The sequence below is a fragment of the Lytechinus variegatus genome, chromosome 15 (assembly GCF_018143015.1).
Source record: "Lytechinus variegatus isolate NC3 chromosome 15, Lvar_3.0, whole genome shotgun sequence".
NCBI lineage: Eukaryota > Metazoa > Echinodermata > Echinoidea > Temnopleuroida > Toxopneustidae > Lytechinus > Lytechinus variegatus.
In genome coordinates this window covers 6,200,900-6,226,406 of record NC_054754.1, presented here as the reverse complement: position 1 = coordinate 6,226,406, position 25,507 = coordinate 6,200,900, and the positions used below count along the sequence as shown (strand labels likewise).

Sequence of the window (25,507 nt, the reverse complement as noted above, 5' to 3'; positions counted from 1 at the left end):
ATGCATGCGATATACGCATTGAAAGTGCAAGACTGGATCAATCACGGAATTAAGGATGCATCAGAATTTGACGGATATATAAATTGGACTGAGTTATTGAACAAGTTGGTTAGGTAATCCATTTCATTTTATTTAATTAAGTCTATGATTTAAGAACGGATCGGAGTAAATTAATATTCATGTTCCCCAATAAATTTGTAAAGAATTGATTGGAAATAAAGGCTAAAGGCAAAGCATTGCCCCACGTATTAAAATACGTGTCACTCAGACTAGGCCTAACTCAGTATTCAAATGATTGTGAATTGTCATTTGTGCGAGTATTGGATGAACTCTCATTCCTCAGCTCTCAAAAAGACTCAATCAAGCGCTCTATCGCTCATCGGACCTCGGTCAAAAAAAAGTAACTAAAGGGACCGGAGGGGGTGGGGTGGGGGCTGGGAGGGAGAAGAAAGAGATGGAGTGAAAAGGAATGCGGGTGTCTGTCACTGCCATTGATTGAACTGAATTCAAATGGACAAGTATTCGCAAGAATTGAAGATGTTGACTGTTTTCATGAGCAAATGTAACGTTTTCTGTGAGTGTGACTACTCTCCAGGGTTGGCGCGTTTTAAACGGTGTGTTTTAAAACATGTTTTAAAACGCGTTTTAAAACACACGTTTTTTTTACAAAAAAAACAGTGTTTTAAAACACCGCATAGACTTGTGTGTTATAAATTTGCATGGATGTGATTTTTTTTATACTATTATTTCTGAAGTGGTGTATTTTTTTTCTTCTAACTAAAACTCTTTTTCAACACCACTCCTCTTTCTCTTTCCCCCTTTATTCATTCTTTCTCCATTGCTTTGTCATGTTCCTCTTCTCCCTGTTCAATTGTGCCCATCAATCCATATTAAGAATATTCTCATTTTTTGGACAGGTAAAGAAACACTATTAAAATAAGCTAAAATACATGTACATGTAATAGAAGTACTTGAGTTAAATGGAAGTGTTACACAAGCACAATAATATTTTACAAATTCTGTAAACCTGACATCATACTCTTGAGGTACACACAAAAGTTGGTATAACTTTGCACTTCATAAAGATGAAGAAAAGTACTTTCAACAGTATAAGATAATCAGCTAGCGAACCGTAACTCTAACAATTCCAGGGGAGCTTAATGGCCCCCTAAAAATGTCTATGATAAAATCCATAAACATGACAGGGCCATGCCATATCGTTCAAAACTATTTTGGGATGTATGCATGGGTATGCAGTTACATATGATACATTGTATACACCACAAGTGCATATTAACAGATCCTGAATTGCTTAAAAATTGATTTCATGTATAAATCCAATGTGAGTTCTTGCCAAAATTTGTCTGTATCATTATTTTTACATGTTAATGATTGGAAAATTGTCAAAAAATTCTATTAGTAATAAGAAAGTTTTAAAAATCCGTACATAAATATAAAAATGTATAAAAAAAAAACATTACCAGTAACATAAATAGACTGGGCTATTTTGTTTCCTAAGACTGAGAGGGGGGGCCCTAGAATCTCGGCCGTCGATCGCGGGATCACAACAAAAATTGGCACACGCATTACCCATGGCATAATCTAAAAAAAACCATAAATCAAATTTTGCATAAATCTCATTGCTAATTTATGCGTAATATCAAAAGTTTGCTCTTATTAACTAAACAATGCCCCTGAAATTATCATTTTTGGTTTACAGGCTCTTTATAGGAATCTGATCAAATGTTCTTTAAAAAAAATTTCAACATCACATTTATTTTCTGATGTATTTTATTGTTTTTTTCAATGGAAATAGTCAGGGACTATATTTTGACCATAAACAAGGTGAAATTAATTGATTTTAATCAGTAAAAGGAAAAATAATGGCACATTTATGAATTATGGCTAAAAACACTATTGCATTAGATTTGTACACAAATTCACATTTTGAGCAGTTTTGGGTCTGCATGCACTTACAAAATGTTGCATAATTTCAGAACCGCATACCAGGGGGTTGCAATTTTGGTCTCAAAAGTTGCGTGAGACTCGAAAAAGGAAAGTCTGTGAGTGACGCGGTAAAAAAAATTGAGCAGTGGATTTATCACCAAAAAAATGACGAGGAGGGGGGCTGAATGAGCCCCCTCCCAGTCTTATTAGGGTTAAACATTCTGTAGGCCTACTGATTGTTTTTAAATATATTTGATCATAATTCTTGAATTATAAAAAAAGGTAGTTCAAGGGCTTTATTTATAGATTTGAATTTGTATTTCATGCACTAAAATTGGTATACCCGGTAAGTGATTCAATTGAAATAAAAGCATATTGATTTACTGGTTATGAAATTAAGCTTTGAAACCCCATGTATGTCAATTTCTTCCATTGTGCAAATTCTTCTCCCCCCCCCCCCTCGATTAACAAGACTCAGTATACCTCGAGACTACATGTCTCTATGTTCATGTATTAGGAATAAAATGTCGAATTACTTAAAAAGTGTTCTTTTTTGTAGGCATTCAATTTCCATGATTAAGTGATTTTGGGGGAAATATGAACTCTTCTGTTGGAAATTCATTAACAGAATTGTGGTCATCTCTTATTTAAAACATCAAGAGCTTAAATCATGCTATATTTAGTGTAAAGTTTAATTGATTTACAGAAAATTGCATCATTCGTTGGAAAAAACGTTTTAAAACGATGTAAAACAATAAAAAACGTTTTATTTGTTTTTTTTTTAATAAAAACGTTTTTATTACAACCCTGCTACTCTCTGAGGCTCTGTGGGGTGAAAATAGATTAAGGTTGGCCACGCCAATGTTTCTGCTTTGGCTTATTTTCTCTTTTTCTTGGGGACAAAATGATTCTGATTGGCTGCTGAGCCCTGTTACCATGGTAGTTCCCATTATGGCAAAGTTATAACAGTTGCAAGTCCTTTATGAAACGGGCTCCTGATTTATTGAAAACTGTTATTGTGTAACAGAAATGAAAAATAATGAAAGGTGAAGTATAAGACGGAGGGGGGGGGGCATGTAGTAGTTTGTCAGCAGTCACTGTGCATACTATTTTGTTTTATTTTTGTAATTTTTATTCGTCACAAAAACAATCAAAATATACAAAACAAGCGTTGCACTTCAATTAAACAGAACATTGATACAAACTATGTCAGTACATGAAATATATCCTAAAAAAATAAGTAAAAAAAATATCCTAAATAATCCACTGTGGATACTATTACTGGGTAGGTTCTGTCTTGTGCCAAGATCAAGTTGCCAACAGGGGAACCATAATTTCTTCCCGACTTTGGTCACACTTGCTGAACCTCTGACATTCAAGTGCCTACTGCCCTGACTGTGTTTTAGTTTGAAAATTGAATGCCAATCAAGGCTGTGGTATTAATTATTCAATGCTAGAACCACTTTGCATGCAAGAAGTTCCAGCCACTGAACTCTAATATTTAACATGTTTTACTTAATTGTAAGGCTTAAATGAAATTTGAACCTCAACCCTGAAAATCTGAGTGGAATGCAAATTGTACTAGTGCCAACACTTTACATTCAACTGATGTACACCGTTACAATAAGTTTGTGGTGAAGAAGGAGAAGATTTTAAGTGATGCTTACTATCTGAAATTCAAATTTACTTTTAGGTCAGTGTATCTGAATTGTTGTAATTGGTCTATTGACTATTGGACTTCTCCTTTTCATTTTCCACATTTTCTTAGAAACCCCAGAGGTCAGATGAGCTCCAAATTCGACTGAATCACCTATCCATGCTTCAGGAATATCATGGCCGTGATAAAATGGGACGTACTTATACCAAAGAGAACTGGTGACAGGATTCCTGTGGCCTTTGTTCTGCTGGAGCTGGTAATTGAGATTTTCTTTGAGTTATACGTGGTTTTCCCAACCCTCTTTGAGCCATTCTCCCGGAGTTACAACGTCCATTTATCAATCGGCCTCTTCCTCTTCTTCAACTTCATCGGCAACTTCTACCTGAGCATTGCCACCGACTTGACATCGGGACCAAATATTCTCCCGTCGGTTCTAAAACCGGACTGGACCTACTGCCCGACCTGCATGATCAACAGCCCCCCTCGGTCATCCCACTGCTTCATCTGCAACATCTGTGTCCTGAAGCGTGACCACCATTGCCTGTACACCGGAAAATGCGTAGGACACAACAACCAGCGCTACTTCATGATGATGCTGGTGTACTTTGCGCTCGGCGCCCTCTACGCCAACTACCTGAACATCGAGTTCACGTACGAGATGCTCAACAGCCTCAATTGGCGAGTGGTCATTACGTTCTTCGCACCCGTCATTGGATGGGTCTTTGGTTTCACGCAGTCTCTCTCCTTCCTAACTTGCCTCCAGTGTAGCACCTGTGTTATTTGCCTCATGTTATCGTTGGGAATGATCTACTACCATTTGGCGCTCATCCTTCGAGGGCAGACCACCAGAGAATGGCGGAAAGGGATCCGTCGGTACAACCGGGGTTGGTGTCAGAACCTGCTGGACGTCTTCGGGACCAGATGGTACCTGATTTGGTTGTGGCCGTGGATCTCATCCCCACTGCCAGGGGATGGCATCCATTTTGTGAAGAGAGAAAAAAATTTGGAGAATGTGAAAGATATATGACAAACCTGACATTTCATTTCATTCTACAGTGACAGAAGAACTTTTAACTTTAATTCACATGCAATGATTGTTTCTTATATTTATGAATCACCATTTGTATTTATTGCATACAAATCATATAACGTTCCGTCAGTATTCATTAATTTGTCGAATTCCTACTACTTATAATAACATGAAATTTCACTCAACTCATACTTAAAATGTATTATTGATGATAATACTTGATGATGTAATATCAGCATCACTGTGCAATTAACTTTGTGTACATTTACAGAACTTGGCAAATTATATTGTGCGGCTCTTGCCTCCTCATCTTTCATGTGAAAGCATAGATTACAAAGTTGTAGGCAGAGAGGTGTAAACCAGGATCAGGGAAATGTGGTGGTACATGTTAATACTGGTAAATACCTTCTCAATATTATGACATTGAAATTTGTGATGTTAGAAAAGCAAAGACCCGTATTGGTGTATTACATGAACTTCATGAAGCCATACCATTCACATTGGGGGGGATAAAATACCAGTCCACCCCCCCTCCCCCCCCCCCCTCGGTCAGTAGGTTCACTGCTTGAATTTACACCAGTGGGACAATGCTTGACATCTCAGCTATTCACACTACTAAATCGTTATTCATCATCAAAATATCATTTTTTGTTTTTGATATGCACCTTGCCTAAATTCAGAGCCACTTTCGATCTTTTGAATAGGATTCCCATATGGAACAGTAGACAAAGCAATCAAGGAAACTGCCATTCATGAAGGACACTAGGGTCCCTTTGTAGGCAGGTTCAAAGGACCAATATATCTTTCTTGATGTCATTCCTTAGCATTAATTTGCCTGCAGATAATGTAGCTATTAGATTAATAATAATAATCCGCATTTATACACGTATAGCGCATAATACATCGGAACAACGTCTCTAAGCGCTTTACAGATATATTATTACCCCGGTCATCGGATCCTTGCATGCCCGCATACAATGTATGCACCTTCTCCACTCCCTGGGGAGCATTCCAACAAGAGTTCCAAGACTCAATTGCTAGGCATACTACATATAGGCTTTCACATCCTACCGGGTACCCATTTAACACCTGGGTCGAGAGTGGCAAAGTGTGGATTAACGCCTTGCCAAAGGACGCTAGGCCATGGTGGGATTCGAACACACGACCCTCTGATTACAGGGCGAAAGTCAGAACCGCTACACCACGGCGCTTCCACACAAGATTTAGATTAGATTTTCAGCTGGCTTATTGAATTTATACAGAATTTGATATTTAGATTAGATTTGATAGCATTTATTCCATTCATCACAAAAAAAAAAAAACGAGGCACATACAAAGTTAACATGAACATTACATGGGAAAATTGTACATAATGCAATGATGAAATCATAGAGATGGGAAATTCTTGCATGAAAGATGTGTCACTGACTTTGAATTTATCTCATTGTTTATTACTATCATCTTCCTAATCATTATTTACAATTGAATTATCAGTATTTCATATTTTTTTAAATAGTAATACATGTAATTGTGCTTCTTTTGGTTTCCATATATACCTTGGACATAGATAAAACAGTATTCTTGATTTGCAGCTGTCTTATTGAATTTACACAGAATTTGATATTTAGAATGTACCAATATGTTCAGATTTTGATAATTCAGTAGTGATTATACCATGATAATATTGGAATGTAGACATAATGTTCTTTTTTGCCTCGATTCAGTGTGATGTCTTATACATGTAGAAGGGCTCCTTCTCTTAGGGTGACATGACATTCTCTCCTGCAACATTTGGTCCAGTCTTATTATCTGAGAGGGCATAGAGTTTAATAGGATTCTAATAGATTTTTTTTTGTTCAGAAAATCCATATTTTATTGTTTGAAATAAAAAGTGCTCTAAATATTTGTTTTGCCCAGTTAATCGTAGGCCCGGTAGCCACTGTGCAGTGCCAGATCGACATTGGCACGTTACTATTAATTTCCCAACATGCCTCCACTGAGTCGGATATACATGTACTGAATGGTAAATCAAAACCTTTTGTGCAGATGGGGTAAAGTGCACAAGTATGAGGAGCTCCATTGTGTCTGCTATGCTTGTATTCTTCGATATATTTCAATGTCAATTATTTCCATGTACAAGAGACTTGCCAAAGCTGTTGTAGTTGTACAAGATTATACAGGTATGTAGTTTGTGCAAAAATTTATCAGATTTCTGATATTATAAGTATTGAAAAACAATAATCTAGATTCTAGATTGACTGAAGATTAGTTTGATACATTAGGTAGACAGTTTGTACATTATATACATGTAGGTACCCAATTGGACAAAGAACAAAAAACAGTCTATTAAAACGTATTAGATTTTTTTGGTGCTGCACATATGTTAGTTGAAATTAGAGGAGGAAAAATATGATTCTATATGCAATAAGAATCCAATTTCAACAAACCTATTGGGATGAAATTTGTGAAAGTAGATTAGTAATTCCATGGTGTGGAGATAAGTTTATATGCAATTAAACCCACCTTATTCAATTGCAAATGCAGGATAAATTCTTGTTTAGAATAGATGGTGGACTGACTCTTGCTTACTACTTTGCTGGCAGATACTATGGTATGCACAAAAATAAAAGCAGACATTTCACTTAAATTTTGATATTGTCAGAATTCATGCAAGTATATTTATACATACATATGTAAAGAGTGGGAGACCTACAAAATAAATTGTATAGGTAAGTATTATAGAAACATATGCAATAAGGACTAGTTTCAGATTTCTGTTGACATTACATGTAGTACAATGGGATGTAAGCCTATTATTTTATTTATTTATTTCTGGTTTAATACATTGATACAATTGCCATGAAAATTAATGAAGACAGTACCATACCATTCACTGAACATCTCCTCTGATTTATTGCAATTTACTCTAAAATATATATATATCTCTCAAAACCGTTTATTTTGTATAGATAGTCTTTTATATAAAAGCATTTGATCCAAAATTACTTATGCAATGAACATTGGGTGTGCTGTTTGTAGGTTAGAACCCAAAGATTATTTGACCTGAGTTGACTTTTCAGTGTAAACATATTGCTGCAGATGTTGTTTGAAGGTTTGCATGGTGGCATGTACATTTGCTGATGTGGTTTACGGTACACCATGTGGAGTGTTATAGAAACAGTGGATAGAAGAAGAGAAGAAGTGGATAGGCGAGAAAGTGGAGATTTGAGAATAGAGTATTCTTTCTTGAAAATAGTCCTGAAAAGGACTGTAAACCAGAAGGAATGTTGAGTGAGAACAGCTTGAGTAGTAGAGCTGATGAGGAGATGCTGGCTTGAGTCGGCGAGTAGAGATGATGAGTAGTAGAGAGACTCGACGTTTCGGACAGGTTGACTGTCCGTCTTTACTCAAGCTGTTCTCACTCAACATTCCTTCTGGTTTACAGTCCTTTTCAGGACTATTTTCAAGAAAGAATACTCTATTCTCAAATCTCCACTTTCTCGCCTATCCACTTCTCTTCTTCTATCCACTGTTTCTATAACACTCCACATGGTGTACCGTAAACCACATCAGCAATCATGCTGCAGGTTATGAGGTGACCCTCCTTAGGTCAAATCTGTTGGCACCCAGGAAATTTGTTGACCTAGGAGAAACTTGAATTTCAAGATGTAAAAGAGACACATCTTGCATATTCTGTTCTGAAATGATGCTTCGAGTAAAGCAATTGTTTTGACCTCTGGAATATAAGCTTTTATGCAGAGTTACCATATTACAGAATTAAGTGGTCGGCCATGGAATAATTGTCTTGCCTAATGTCAAATGTATTTTGAAGCACAGTACTCATGTTTATGAAGTATTCATAGTTATGAGAAGCACATGGTTATATTATTCAATGACCATGCATAATATTTATTTATGTCAAGGCATGTATGCAATTAATTATGGTTACCAGTTCCAAAACAACTTAGTACATTTTTACAACTAAATCGATTATGTGCAATGTATGTGTGAGTTTTTTTTTACCTTTAGGTAAACATGTTTTTTTTTTAAAGAGATCATGTAGATTGTAAAATTAATGTAATTTGATACATAATTCATGTGCTGTACATTCACAAAACTACAATGTTACAATTGTTTTTTCTAATGACCTTGATTTTATCAGAAAATGGAAATTGCTTCTTTTATTTATCTTTAATACCACAACAAAATATTGAGCATGTACCCTCAGATGTGTGGTAGGTTAGTTGCTAGTTCAAGTCTGTTTGTAAATTAATTAAACATTAAGAGAAATTTTCTCGAGTTGTTTACGTTTTCTTCATTTTTGTTGGGGGTTGAATAGATTTGAATATCTGGAGAAATGCAACGGAATGGGATGTACATGTAGGTAGGGAGGAGAGATGGGGGGTGGGTTGGTAGGGTTGAAGAGGAGGAAGGAAGGGTGGGAGAGAGATGTGATAGGCATTGAGAGAGAGGAAGATGGGGAGAGAAATGGGCGAAGAAAGGATGGGATGAGGAACGGGGGTGGGAGAGAGATGGACAACTTGACGGGGGAGAGATGACGAATGGATGGGAGATAGAAGGGGAAAGGACGGAAGATGGATTGAGGAATGAGTGGGAGAGAGCAGTAGCGTAATGAGTCAGAAATTTTGAGGGGGGCCAGAAATGCCGTATAGGGTAATGTTACTCAAAAAGCTGCTAGTATAGCGAGCGAGAATAAAAATCTATTTTTGCGATAGATTTGACATAATATTTATAAATATAGTCTTATTTCATCCTCCTTTATTTCCCTTATCTTTGTTCTTGGTCATGATTTGTTTGTCTGGTTTTTTTTTTTGGGGGGGTATGGCCTTACCATCTGTGCCAGGGGGGTGAATACTAGACGAGAGGAAGATGTGAAAACATTTCTACAAAATTGGTGACCGGAGTGGGAGAATACATGAACGAAATAATAAAGAATGAAAATATATCTAAAGGTCGATTCCATGCCAATCTTATCACAGGGCGGGGGGGGGGGGGTGGGTGGTGGTTGCAATATTCCGGGCTTAAAAAGATCAACATCATGCTTGAACATAAAATGCTATTAAAAAAAGTTTTTTTTCCACCGCCTCATTAAACGGACTTAAAATAGAAGGGGAACTGGTATCTATTGCCAAAAAAATCTGGTAAAATTTGTATACCTTTTTTAAGCCATTGATAAAAGAAAGTAATATAATGTACACTTCGCCCTTTCGTAAAAATAGATAAGATTTTTTTCACAGCCTCATTAAACGGGCTTTCACTTGAAGGGGAACAGGTATAAAAAAAAATTGTATATCTTTTAAGCAATTGATACAAGAAAATTACATATTGTATACGATCACCTTTTCGTGGAAATAAATAATTTGGGCATTATTGACGATAGTTGGAAAATAAAGTATATGAAGGAAAATGTTTAGAGTGTCCAGAGTTCAAAGTATATGTACGTGTTTCAGTATAGGCTAATTAATTAGGGTCCAATTGTATTGTCAATGCCCCCCCCCCCCCCATCGGTAGCTTTTAGTATTTGTGTTGGGGTTTTAAGGCATTAACCTTTTTCATTCGATATTTGAACGTGTATAGTATGTATCGCGCGCTAAGCTTCGACTGCGCACATCAGAAGTGGGATGCTTTCTATGGCGGATTTTAGTATGTGTCGTATGTGTACACAGAAAAGCTTCAGTGTACCATGGCAACAGAACGTTGAGTACTCAATCGTTCATTGTCTTGTAGGCCTCCATTTTCTCTGAAATACAGTATTTATTTGATCAGTTTGCCTTTCTATTGGCGAATGACGAACTATTTCACATCACGATCGTATTGATTAACGCAAATGTACTAATACCTACTACATCGTATATACATGTGGCTTATGCATTCTATTTATCTTTTGATTCTCCATGTTCTTGGAATGGTAAAAGGCTTCATATGGTGAACTGCAAGCGCCTATACAGGATTAAATCAAGGAATAACCGGAGTCTGTAACACAATGCAATTCTGAGGAGATGATATTCTAATTACATCTGTGAGATAGTCTTATGCAGTGAGTATTCATATACGTGTATTAGTACAGTAGGCCTATAATGGAAAACGTTATGGATATACTATAATAGGCCTAAGCCTTATACATTTATTTATTATTTATTTATTATTTATTTATTAAACAATATTTCAATAGGGTGCCCTTTCAGCAAAAGCTGGTATCAAAAGGGGCCCTAAAAGCATAAAAACAGTACATGTATATACAAGTGGTAAAACATACAATGTAAAACAAGGTAAAAACATATAAATCATACATAATTATTAGAAGACAGAAAGGCATGAAAAATTAAATCACTAAAATATTTGTGGTACAAGAATCATTGACATTTTAACATTTGCTGGACATTATATATGATTTCAGTTCTTTTTTTAAAACTAGAGAGTGTGGATAGGGTTTTTAAATGAAGGGGCAAGGAATTGAACATTGATATTGAGGAAATAATGAATGAGCATTTATAGTATTCAGTATTGCATTTTGGGACATCGAGTAGTAGATTGGAGGCGGATCTTGTATTTACGTTATGTTTTTCGGATACTAATTTAAAATTTTCATTAAAAAAGTCGGAAGATAAATTATTTAAGCTCTTAAATATAAATATAAATATGTACTTCGGTATGATTTATTACACATTGAGAAATAATTGGCTTGTATTACTATTCCTTTCAATTGAGTCAATGAAATATTAATGTCACAAATTTACATCATCAGACGTCAGACTTTATAATACAAATCAAGGGGCTCCGTAACAAAAAAGCTGCCCAGTACGTAGCCTTTTTAATTTGACTTTTAGCAGTTAGCAGTTAGATTATCGAAAGTCAATTAGGCCCTTTTGTCTGTATTTAGAAAGTCAATATAGTGTAGCAGTATCCCCGTGCAGGCTGTAAAAAATATGTATATACATTTTTTTCAATTCAAATAAACAATTATTTTCTTCCATTTCACAAATTTCTACATACTTCGTAAACATATAAATAAACATAAATACAAAAATCTGTTAGCGTCCATTCAAATCTAAAGGTATATAGCCCATCTTGTATTCATCTCTACAAAGTGTGAAATCAAATTGTATTATATGCCCGTCATGAGATATAAAAAATGTAACATTACCCCCATACATATTATAAGATGTCGTTCATGTATAGGCCTACATGGCAAGAGGTTTCCATAAAAGGCCTACTGATTTTGGGAATACAAGTACAAGTATTAGCTTTTTAATAAATATCACCTCACACTATTACAGAATGCCACACTTCAAAGGTGCAGAAACAGCATGATAATCATTTCTATTAGTATCACCTGATTCCATATAATATTCAGACACTTTTGTTGATATAAATTATGTGCATGAAATTTATCACTTTATCTATTTCATGAAATCTATGCATATATATAGTCGTACACTGGTGATCTTTATATATTTCCCTTTATGAGGAGTTGTGCATGCATGTAACAGTATTGAATTAGGCTGGATGGGTATGTCATTGTATTCACGTTCAAGTGTATCTGGCACAATCAATTTCATATTTGAGAGTAGGCTAATATTTATGCGTTGCTATGACAAGCGACGCTGTTTGCGGGTCGGTAGACAAGGGGTTGTTTAATGATAGGGGTGGTTTAACATAGAGAAGAATGTATAGAAAGGAAAGGAAAGGAAAGAGATAGAGAATGAATAACTATTTAGTACAGAATGTATAACAAGGGGGTTGTTTAGTGATAGGGTGGTTAAACATAGATGGCCGCGGAAGCGGGGGGGGGAATGGAGTGCTTCAGCCCCCACTTTTTTCCAAAACCGTGTACAATAACGTAAAAATGATTATGATTGTGATTTTTGGCATGGTCCGCCCCCCACCCCCACTTTGTAAACCGTTCTGCGGCCCCTGTAGTATATATATGTATAACTCACCGTTCTATCGATATGGATGTGGGATGAGGTAGACGAGGAAATATTACAAAATGAATAAATAATAATAATTATTATTATTATTACTATTATCATTATTATTATTATCATTATCATTGTTATCATTTTATAATAATAGTGATTACACTGATATGTGTTAATGGAATATTATATTGGCAATATGCTCCATGGAACTGTCAACGGTAATTTGAATTTCGTAACACTATTCTGTTGCGTGTTTATGTATTACAATAAAGCATGTTATCTTTCTTATTGCACACGGATGATATAGTTTTAATGTAAACCTATTGCTTTAGCAAATTAGCCCATATCGGTATTTAGTTATTGTTTACAAAACATAGCACCCAATACTAAAAATAAGATAATTTTTGATAACTTATTTTTTTGTGTGTACAAGACAAAAAAATTGCCAGGACATAATCATGCCCGGAAAGCCATCAAAAAGGAATCAGTATCGATTAAAAGTGGGTAGGGTTTTGGCGCATGAGACACTACAATTGCGTCAGGGACAGTTGCGGCGCCAAGGTTTTTAAATTTGGAGGTGGAGGGGGCGTGCGGAGTACAAAGGAAAATGGCGGCACTTAGGGGAGGGCAGTGGTTCCAACTGAGGGGGGGGAGGGGGGGTGGGTATATGTGCCCACCCCCTATCCCCTTCGTGGGTCGCTCACTATATGGCATTGCATGATTGTGATAATTTTACTTTTTTCTTTAAAGGACAAGTCCACCCCAACAAAAACTTGATTTGAATAAAAAGAGAAAAATTCAACAAGCATAACACTGAAAATTTCATCAAAATCGGATGTAAAATAGGAAAGTTATGGCATTTTAAAGTTTCGTTTATTTTCAACAAAATAGTTATGTGAACGAGCCAGTTACATCCAGATGAGAGAGCTGATGACATCACCCACTCACTATTTCTTTTGTATTTTATTATATGAAATATTTTTATTTTCTCGTCATTGTCATGTGAAATGAAGTTTCATTCCTCCCTGAACACGTGGAATTCCATTATTTTAACATTTTGTGCTTTATGCAATGAGGTCCTAATCATCAAATTCGTAAAAATTGAAATATTGTATAATTCAAACAATAAAAAACAAAAGAAATAGTGAGTGAGTGACGTCATCGACTTTCTCATTTGGATGTAACTGGCTCGTTCATATAACTATTTTGTTGAAAATAAGCGAAACTTTGAAATGTCATAACTTTCTTATTTTACATCCGATTTTGATGAAATTTTCAGCATTGTGCTTGTCTGATATTTCTCTATTGATTCAAATCAACATTTTTCTGAGGTGGACTTGACCCATAACAATAACTTTAATTTCATTTATACCTTTAGGATCGTTATGTAATACTTTTCTTTTAGAGTGAAATATGGGTAGGCCTAAAACCCCTAAACAATTTGAAGAGTTGAAGAAACAGATCCAGGACAAATCAGTGGATCCAGCAACGTATCTCCCCCAGATACTTGAAGAAATCAAGAAAGATGACAGCGCAATCCTGAAGGAATGCCGGTTGGAACTCAGGGACGCTGTGATCGACCGAGTCAAGGCAGCGTAAGTCAGTATACGAAAGCATAGACCATGACGAAAGTAACGTGAATGTTTAAAATTTCTTCGCCTTTTTGATGTGATGATGATGATATACAGTGATGTGTGTATATATATATATAGTCCGGCAGCCAAGGAGGTTTATTCAACCGAAAGCCGGACAAGCAAATGACCCCATAGCTGGATGGCATGGACCTTGAAGTTTACAAAAATGCATTGCTGCCGGGTTCTATGCGTGGTCTTCCCTCCGAAATGACGTAATATATGACGTCACTACAAAATGGCCCTATTTCACCATTTTTCAGACATTGTACACATATCATGAAGTCAAGGGAGAATATCTCAGCCAAATCATGCTTGTTTTGTATGAAACTTTCACAATGTATTGTTCGAGTAGTGCACAAGAGATATGCAAAATTTCACGAACAGAAATTATTGTTTACATATGCAAATTACGTAATGAAATTTGCATATCATTAGTTTTGGAGATTTCTCGCATAAAAAATTGTCAAAAATCGATTTAGAAATTTATTTTCTTTTGTAGTGTACTTTATTTGATATTTTTTCTCTCAAGCATAATATCATTGTCTTCATCTATATCTCTACTTTAAGAAAATATATAACAGTAATTGAAAAAGACATTATAGACTGTGATTTCAGCCCCCTTTCCAATATGGTGCGCACGTAGAAATCGTGCGTTTTTGGCCTATTTTCACCATATGGCTGACGTGTGCGAACGATATGCCTACTTTATTGATGTTTCCTGCATTTTGCATGATATTAAATCTTCCAAACAACATATTTTCTTCTTCATTATGTCTCTGGTGATCAGTCAATGATTTCAGCAAAAATTGATTGCCCACTGGGCAGTCTATAGGCTACGTTTTCAGCCTAGTTTTCAACAACGAACCTATACCATGTATGACTGCATCGTTGTAGTCGAGTCGGAAAAGGGGGTTTCTATGTACCATCAAAACATTTTTCACTCAATGTTTTGGTATTTGCCTAAAGTGTCTAGTTAATGAATCTTGATGTTCCCTTCCCAAAATCGTGTCCAACGGAGTTCAAAATTGATATCTTTGGCGGCCCTCTTGGACATTTTTAATGAAAATCAATTATTTTCATATTTTATTGCACAAAGTCTGACAATGGGAAATTTTAAATCAATACGCATTTCACTAGGATTTGGATAGTAGAAATCGGTTGAAATTGTTTTCTGAATAATCCGGTTAATATATTAAAAAAAAGAATTCATCAAAAATTTTGAACCAAAATGGTCATGTGCATTGACATCTATCTGTTTCATCTTGCATCCGGTCGCCTTTGTTGATGTGCCTAACATGCAGAAAATAACGTACTTAGCGATCGATAGAAAGGTATGTATTACTTGTATCATGTGTATGAGGGTAAAAGGCATTTTCTACACAAAGCAATTTTTATGATAATTAAATCTCTTGAAAAAGATAGAAGTTCGAGGCATTGCTCTACATTTTCATTTTGCATGCAATTACTCTCGGGCACCTTAAAGCATAGTCCCACAAGAACCAGTAAAATGTTACATACAGTACCATACCATTATCCATAGCTTGACTATTATGATATCGTGCTTTTCGGAGCCCCCAATGTGGTAACATTTTGTTTTGAGTATGTAATTTTTTCCTTTAAATCACTTTTCTATATCAGCTACATATAAAGAAATTGGGGCATAGCAAAGCCTAACCCTCAGGGGACTGCCAAAGTCACCCAATCTTTTTTTCGTATCTTGCCAGTTTCTCGGAAAATTAGGCATTTTGAGGCAAACAGTGTTTCTGCCTTGCGGTAAAGCCCTTGTTTTTGTTTTGTAACCACATAAAGATGACAAAGTAGGATCTTCTTTATCAGTTACATATGTCTATTTTCATTCTTTATTGTAAAAAAATGCAATGTTTGAGCCCCCATTCAGACAAAAGGGCATTTCTGCTATATAGTAAAGCTAGCTTTGATTTTGGAAACCACTTTGAAATAAAAGAAGAGGCATTTTTTCTATCAGCTACATGTAAAAAAAAAGTGCGGTACATCGACTGCTACCTTCTTCAGAGGCTCCAAGATTGGCAGATTTTCCCCATATTGGAAAAAATATGGAAAAGTGGTGGGTGACTTTCGGAACCCCCGGAGGGGATAGACTTTGCTGTGCAACCACTTAATATTAGCAGCAGATTGAAGAAAGTCTACTCCTTTAATTCCATGTAGTTTCAAAAGAATGAAACTGGCTTCACCATATAGCAGAAACGCTTTTTGCCTGAATGGGGGCTCGAAAATAGCACATTTTCCCATAAACAGGTAAAGTATGGAAAAAGGGTAGGTGATTTCGGCGACCCCATAAGGGGGGTATGTTCCAATATGCCAACACCTCTTTATAGGCAGCAGATAGAGGAAACTTTACTCTTTCGTCTCCATATAGTTTAAAAGCAATAAGAGTAGTTTTACTACATAGCAAAAGCACCTTTTGCCTCAATGGGTGCTCGAAAATAGCACATTTTCCCATGATTTTGCAAATTACGTAAAAGGGGCGGGTAACTTTAGCAGTTCCAAAAGGGAGTAGGCTTTATGGTACCAGCACCTCTTTATATGTAGCAGATAGAGGAAACTCTACTCTTTTGTCTCCATATAGTTTAAAAGCAATAAGAGTAGTTTTACTACATAGCAGAAACACCTTTTGCCTCAATGGGGGCTCGAAAATAGCATATTTTCCCATAAATAGTTAGAATATGAAATAGGGTAGTTGAATTTGGCGACCCCCCAAGGGAGGTATGTTCCAATATGCCAACACCTCTTTATATGTAGCAGATAGAGGAAACTCTACTCTTTCGTCTCCATATAGTTTAAAAGCAATAAGAGTAGTTTTACTACATAGCAGAAACACCTTTTGCCTCAATGGGGGCTCGAAAATAGCATATTTTTCCATAAATAATTAAAATATGAAATAGGGTAGGTGATTTTGGTGACACCCTAAGGGGGGTATGTTCCAATATGCCAACTCCTCTTTATATGTAGCAGATAGAGGAAACTCTACTCTTTCGTCTCCATATAGTTTAAAAGCAATAAGAGTAGTTTTACTACATAGCAGAAACACCTTTTGCCTCAATGGGGGCTCGAAAATAGCATATTTTTCCATAAATAATTAAAATATGAAATAGGGTAGGTGATTTTGGTGACACCCTAAGGGGGGTATGTTCCAATATGCCAACACCTCTTTATATGTAGCAGATAGAAGAAACTCTACTCTTTCGTCTCCATATAGTTTAAAAGCAATAAGAGTAGTTTTACTACATAGCAGAAACACCTTTTGCCACAATGGGGGCTCGAAAATAGCATATTTTCCCATGATTTTGCAAATTACGTAAAAGGGGCGGGTAACTTTGGCAGTTCTAAAGGGGGTAGGCTTTATGGTACCAGCACTTCCTTATATGTAGCAGATAGAGGAAACTTTACTCTTTTGTCTCCATATAGTTTAAAAGCAATAAGAGTAGTTTTACTACATAGCAGAAACACCTTTTGCCTCAATGGGGGCTCGAAAATAGCATATTTTCCCATAAATAGGTAAATATGGAAAAAGGTTAGGTGAATTTGGCGACCCCCCAAGGGGAGTATGTTCCAATATGTCAACACCTCTTATATGTAGCAGATAGAGGAAACTCTACTCTTTCGTCTCCATATAGCTAAAAAGCAATAAGAGTTGTTTTACCACATAGCAAAAACACCTTTTGCCTCAATGGGGGCTCGAAAATAGCATATTTTCCCATAAATAGGTAAATATGGAAAAAAGGTTAGGTGAATTTGGCGACCCCCCAAGGGGAGTATGTTCCAATATGCCAACACCTCTTTATATGTAGCAGATAGAAGAAACTCTACTCTTTCGTCTCCATATACATGTAGTTTAAAAATAATAAACGTGGTTTTACTAAATAGCAGAAGCAATTTTTGCCCAAATGGGCAATATTTTCCCATTAATGGGCAAAATACGTATAATTATCGGGTAACTTTAGCAGTCCTCAGAGGGAGTAGGCTTTGCTGTAACAGCACACCTTTTTTGTAGCAGATAGAGAAAACTCTACTCTTGTCTCCACATAGTTTAAAAACAATGAAAGTGGCCGTACTACATAGCAGCAACACTTTTTGCCTCAATGGGGGCTTGAAAAAGCATATTTTCCCACAAATAGGTAAAATATGAAAAAGGGTGGGTGATTTCTACGCTCCCTGAAGGGGTATGCTCAGTATGCTAGTAGCAGATAGAGGAAACTCTACCCTTCTTATCTCCATGTAGTTTAAAAAGAATGAAAGTGGCTTTATTCCATATCAGAAACGTTTTTTACCTTAATATGGGCTCCAAAGTGGCATATTTTCCAATAAATTGGTAATAATGGTATTTGCCCTTTAACTAAGCAAATAAAGACATACATATTGTCATGAAGCGTTACAGTATTATCGGTATATTATATCCTCTTTCGTGTCGAATGCTGATATTTTGAAATAGTTGTTGATGTTTAATGATTGAACAGATAGATATCAATGCACATGCAAATTTTTGACCCAAATCATGCCCATTTCGGGATAAATTTTATTTCAAAATATATCATCAGAAAACGAATTAAATCGATTTCTACTATCCCAATCATAGAGAAATGCGTATTGATTAAAAGATTGTCCCATTGTCAGACTCTGTGCAATAAAATATGAAAATAATTGATTTTCATTTTAAAAAAGTCCAAGAGGGCCGCCAAAGATATCAATTTTGAACCCCGTTGGACACGATTTTGGGAAGGGAACATCAAGATTCATTAACGAGACAGTTATCAATATTTTGATGGTACACATGTACAGGAACCTCTTATCCGACTCGACTACAACGATGCAGTCTTACATTGTATAGGTTCGTTGTTGAAAACTAGGCTGAAAACGTAGCCTATAGACTGCCCAGTGGGCAATCAATTTTTGCTGAAATCATTGATTGATCACCAGAGACATAATGAAGAAGAAAATATGTTGTTTGGAAGATTTAATATCATGCAAAATGCAGGAAACATCAATAAAGTAGGCATATCGTTCGCACACGTCAGCCATATGGTGAAAATAGGCCAAAAACGCACGATTTCTACGTGCGCACCATATTGGAAAGGGGGCTGAAATCACAGTCTATAATGTCTTTTTCAATTACTGTTATATATTTTCTTAAAGTAGAGATATAGATGAAGACAATGATATTATGCTTGAGAGAAAAAATATCAAATAAAGTACACTACAAAAGAAAATAAATTTCTAAATCGATTTTTGACAATTTTTTATGCGAGAAATCTCCAAAACTAATGATATGCAAATTTCATTACGTAATTTGCATATGTAAACAATAATTTCTGTTCGTGAAATTTTGCATATCTCTTGTGCACTACTCGAACAATACATTGTGAAAGTTTCATACAAAACAAGCATGATTTGGCTGAGATATTCTCCCTTGACTTCATGATATGTGTACAATGTCTGAAAAATTGTGAAATAGGGCCATTTTGTAGTGACGTCATATATTACGTCATTTCGGAGGGAAGACCACGCATAGAACCCGGCAGCAATGCATTTTTGTAAACTTCAAGGTCCATGCCATCCAGCTATGGGGTCATTTGCTTGTCCGGCTTTCGGTTGAATAAACCTCCTGGGCTGCCGGACTAATACGCCTATTGTTCTCTTCATCCATTTCTTTCACACACACACTATATATATATATATATATATATATATATATATATATATATATATATATATATATATATATATATAATTCTGTTTTCATCAGGTCATTTTTGCTGATCTCTTGTACCTGTATAAATATCTTCTAATAAATAAATAGTTATCTATTAGAATGTCAAAGCATGTTTATGCTTATGTTTTTTTTATTTTACAAGTTCATGTTTATGTTCACATCTATGTTGTATAATATGTTATTGTCACCCTGTATCGTGTTCGATAAGAACCGATAAATTGGGTTTTATGTTTATTACCATTGTTTATAATGACTGATCAATGAAGAGGTGATTTATGAAAATATATCAATAGAGTTCTTAAATGAATCTATTTTCCATTTTTGAAACGAAAATTATGTCAAATCTGCATGACCTAATGTTTTATCTACATTAAGATGTTTCTGCTTAAATGGAAAATGCTGAAATAAAATAAGTGAAAAGAAACACCAAGAAAACTGAGGATTACCAATTTTTGTCCATTGGGCACTCGTCAGGAACATATCCACAGGGTTATCTCATTTATTCAATTCTATTCAAATAAACATTTATTTTCTTTCATTTCATTACATTTTTTCGTAAACATTAATTCATACAAAAATCAATTTGTTATATGAAGAATATAAATAAGTACATGTTGGGTTTAAATAAATAAGAAGGCGTATACCCTAAAAGCTGAGGCTTGTGGCAGAATACGCCTAAAGAAAAAAAGTACAATATAAAAAACAATACGAAGGAAAGGCAGAGAAAAGAAAAAGAGAAGGAAAGGGAACGAGAGAGCTGGAGGGAGACGTGAGCGGGGAGGCGGGCATGAATTACTAAATAAAATAGAATACTCAACAAATGTATCAGTGGGGGCAAAATATGATGCCGCGACAACATTTATTTCCATGGTTCATAATCATGAATTGCAACAATCGCCATATAGGAAATACTAATAACTAAAACTAATCATGATTTAAAAAATACTAATAATCCTGTCTGCTTGTGGTAGCCAATAAAACAATCTTATATCACAGTTATAAGAGTGAAATGCAAAAGTTTAAAATTGATAAAAAATATAAATCTGAGGAATGAACGGTTCTGATTTTTCACCCACAGGAAAAACAAGCACGAGAAAATCATGATTGAGCTATGCATCGAATACATGAGGAAAAAGAAGGAGATATACTACGAAAAGGCAAGGCCGATATTTAGAGAGAAATTTGTGGTAAAATGGAAGGTAAGGACAAAACACTAATTAATATCAAACTTTTTTTTTCAAATTTCGCTATTTTTTCCTGTGGATACCTATCACAGGCCTATGTGGACGATTGAATACTACCATGGCCTTGCACTATAAGTTTTACAAGGGATTAACTGAAAAAAAAAATTATAAAAATATTTAAGAAATAAGAAGAGTACTATCATTTCATTTCGTGTGTTCCCATGTCCAGCGGTTACAATATGTTTAGTTTCGCATACACAACTTGAAATAAGTAATAAACACAATACAGCAAATCTCTATATGTTTCAAGTTTCAAGTTTATTTATTCAAAACAAAAATAATCACATCATAATCAAAATAGATGTACATACAACGTAAATGAGTACATAAACATACATCAATTAGACTATAGCATATACGAATTGGTTTTAGGACCCCTTTAAAAGCAAAAAAAGCTTGTGGGTAGGGCCCTGGAATACTTACGATTATTAACACAAACCATAGGATATACTAATCTACAAGATACAAAGGAGAGAGAGAAAAAATGTATAATAAGGTTAAGATGCTAACAATAGAATGGAAAAACTATTACAAACACCCCCCACACACACACCCAACCACATCGAACCACACATGAACACACTAAACATAGATTTTGACTAGGTCATCAACTTAAATGCAAATACATCAACTTAAAATACATATTGAAGGAAAATAATCATAATCTGTCAAGAAAGTAAGTTTTGGATAATCTTTTGAACATGAAAAGAGTTTTGTTATTTCATGAATTAGTGTGATATATCCTACAAACAGGTTGGGAATGGAGAAGAAGGCTAAAAAAAGCGGAGCTCAATGTAGAGTGCAGCCTCCTTTTACGTTTGGAAATGATGATATCAGCCCCCGTATTATTATAGCATTATAAACGAATATATATGCAGATGAATGACTATAATAAAATGAATACATAAAGAAATACAAATATATGCAAAAATAGAATATATGAATAAACGAATGAATCATCAATTAATATAAACGAAAAAACAAATAAATAAATTAATTAAAAATAAAGGAAAACATGTAAATTAATGAACAACGTTTAGAATCGTACTTCTAGCGCTAGAAAAAATACTGCATGCATAGGCCTCAATATATATATATCATTGATTTTTTCAAATATATTTTATTACACGCTAAGAATTATTGGTGTTTTAGGGTCATGAGGATGCCTTGGAGCAGATGATTGAATTCTTGGAAGAGCCTATCGAATGGGCACCGACTGAAAGCGAGAAGGAAGCTGAAGAGAAGCATGTGTCTTGGGCCAACTCGGGAGGTGCCCTCAAGTATGCCGTCGAGGAAATGATCAAAGCGTGCAAGTGAGTATGAAAGATCGAACTATGGAAGCTTAAAAGCCCCATCCTGGGGCCCGTTGCATAAAACTTTTTACCTGAGAAAACTCTGGTAAAATCTGAAAACTAAGGTTAGTCTGGTTTCTGCCATTGACTTTAACACAGGGCATAAACTCCGGTAAAAACAACCTGAGTTTTCTCAGGTAAAAAGTTTTATGCAACGGCCCCTGATGTTCATATAATCATCTCGTCATGTCTACATCTCTTAGGTAAAGGATAAGTTGGCGAGATCTCTGATCTCGTCATGTCGACATCCCGTGTGACAGATGATCTGATGACAAGATTTTGTTTATCTCGTCATGTCTACATCTTATAGAAGAGATGTTCAGATGGCAAGATCTCGGATCTCGTCATGTCTACATCTTTTAGAAGAGATGATCAAATATAAGATGTAGACATGACGAGATCCAAGATCTTGTAATGTGATCATCTCTCCCACGGGATGTAGACACGACGAGATCCGAGATCTCGTCATCTTATCCTTTTCTCTAAGACATGTAGGCATGACGAAATAATTATATGAACATATCTGGGTGGCATTTTAAGCTTCCATATTATGGAGGAACAGGTGTTTTGTATAAAGCTTAGGAGCGTTTCAACAACATGTTATACATTAATGTCCGATAAGTTGTCGGATCTGACAACTTTGCTTTGATTGGCTGAGATCGAAGCACTGTTACTATGGTAACTGTCTGGATAAAACCGGACTTGTAGGATGAAATGTCCGATGAGTCCTTTAGTGAAACGCTCCCCAGTTCGTTGCTTATGCAATCCTCGCCCCGCCCTGCCCTCTAACATTCATTTGTAACGCATTAACCTTCCCGAATAGAGGGGGGGGGGGCTATTTTGTCGGCTTAGTTCAGGAGAGTGAATTCCGGGGGAAAAATCAATGAAATGTGGGGTCTTTTACCACATTTAAAAGAAAAAGTTTTTAATTAGGGATTATTTTCAAACTGCCTAGAGTAATCCTGATATTTATAACTTTTATTGCTATATTGATCGGGGGCTTTGGGCACTACACTCCCAAAAAAGGCGAATGGGAAAGCAAAGTGTGAAATGTAATATTATTTTCAGAATAATTATGTCAAAAGTTATTTTACTTTTTTATTATTATCATTATTTTATTTGGCATTCAAAAAACAAAGAATACAAACAGATCAGAGACGAGATCAATCAAACTTGTACATGATAAAGAAAATAAGACCTAGATGAGAGTTGGAGAGGCTGCCTGTGTATGGAAAAGGCTAACTTAATAGCCATAACCCACAGGTCTTCCTCCCCAAACCTCCCAACCCCATCCAGGTCATAACACCAATGGTGAAAATAAAATAAAATGAAGATATTTAGAATCGGCAAAATCGGCAATCTTTGTCATTAAAGTAGATTTTATGTAGAAAAAAGGTCAAAACTTTCCTCGCTTCCTTTGCACACTCGCATCTTATTGTTAAATTTTTTTATCATTCATTTTTAGTCTTGTATTTATTTTTAAGTTGCCCATCCCTCATGCTGCTTCCCCTCGACAGTTTGTCTCATTGTACTACAAGGGAGTTTTCTCTTCCACGACAAGAACACAGAAAACGGTAGTCAAATGGCAGGTCTTTGTCGAATCTTGGTGAACCGGAACAGCAAAAATGTTGCCCAGAGTTTTTATTCACTAATGTTCGACAAAGACTTCCTGGTTGTTCATTGTCATGAAGGGCGTTTGATAATACATTTTCTCTGTTCTTGAACGCGTCCTGCGTCATTTACGTTGTCCTTTATTCTTTCCATTCTCTTTACTTTTCCAACATCTTCACTTCAATGGATTCCAGTCGTGACAAGATCATCAAGAAAATGGCGCCCTCCTTTATAAGGCTTTTATCATCAGCCATAAGGAGCAGTTCAGATATGCACATTGCCGTTGCCATCGCTATTACCAGCAGCACACGCGATCTGACGTGGGAGGTAAATAAAGACAAATTAATATTACACAGTAAAATGAGGTTTAATTAATTCATAAAACGTTATTTACTTCATGAACCTTGTAACAGCTGTTTAAGTTTAACAAACATGCTTAATACATATCGATAATAATTATTAAAAGTTAAAATTTGTTGCATAAGGTTTTGAACACTTTTTTAAACTGTTTTTTAAAGCAACTACTGTAAGGTTCATGATAGTAAACAGCGTTGTATAACATTTCAAACATTTTCCCCTGTGTATGTAATAAGATTTATTTTCAGAACCATGCACATAATTATATTGTTGTTGTTGTTCCTTTTAGTAGCTTTCACCGAATTAGTCTTTTTGCCTGGAAGTGTTACTCTGAAAATCGGTGTCATATCAATTTTTGTAATTCAAGCGAACACTCGGAGGAAACAGAGCAACTGTTTACCAGGGCCGCGTCTTACAAAGAGTTACGATCGAATCAATCAATCAGTCACAACTATGGAGAGCCAGCAACATCAGCATTTAAAAACAAATTTTTATTCCATTTTTTTTTCTAGAAAATGATGTATATTCATACATTCATTGTTTTCTTGAAAATTCAGTGTGGTTCTGTTTTTTCACGGCACCAAAGACATTGTACAATTTCCTGAAGAAGTAAAAATGACATTGATGGATTTCCAAATATTTGAGGAAGATTGGATCTATCGTAACTCTTTGTAAGACGGGGCCCAGATTTGTCAGGCATTTGATGCGAAGAAAATCTAGACACTCTTTTTCATATTGCTTCCAAAGTTGTTTTTCCAGGGCCCGTTGCAGAAAGAGTTGCAATCAATCGCAACTCTAAAAAAATCATGCGCAACTTGATTTTCGACCAATCAACAGCGCGTATTTGGGACTTGCGATTGATTTTTTTGACTTGCGATTGATTTTTTTGACTTGCGATTGATTTTTTTGACTTGCGATTGATTTTTTGACTTGCGTTTAAACGCAACTCTTTCTGCAACAGACCCCAGGGATGCAATTTTTACGAA

General features: G+C 35.6%; 2 protein-coding genes across 2 annotated transcripts in view; both read left to right on the top strand.

The window, feature by feature from the left end:
* The first annotated feature begins 25 nt into the window (after positions 1-25).
* LOC121428764 (probable palmitoyltransferase ZDHHC24) lies at positions 26-4,766 on the top strand. The gene is made up of 2 exons (XM_041625582.1): positions 26-113; positions 3,716-4,766. The coding sequence occupies exon 2, from the start codon at positions 3,780-3,782 to the stop codon at positions 4,629-4,631; it is 852 nt and encodes a 283-aa protein (XP_041481516.1). The 5' UTR covers positions 26-113; positions 3,716-3,779; the 3' UTR covers positions 4,632-4,766.
* Positions 4,767-13,987: 9,221 nt separating this feature from the next.
* The window catches only part of LOC121429235, a 29,929-nt gene continuing 18,409 nt past the window's right edge, over positions 13,988-25,507 (top strand). The window contains exons 1-4 of the mRNA XM_041626198.1: positions 13,988-14,172; positions 21,036-21,156; positions 22,354-22,514; positions 24,359-24,491. Coding sequence (XP_041482132.1) covers positions 13,991-14,172; positions 21,036-21,156; positions 22,354-22,514; positions 24,359-24,491 — 597 coding nt within the window. The 5' untranslated portion in view covers positions 13,988-13,990. The remainder of the gene's footprint in view (positions 14,173-21,035; positions 21,157-22,353; positions 22,515-24,358; positions 24,492-25,507) is intronic.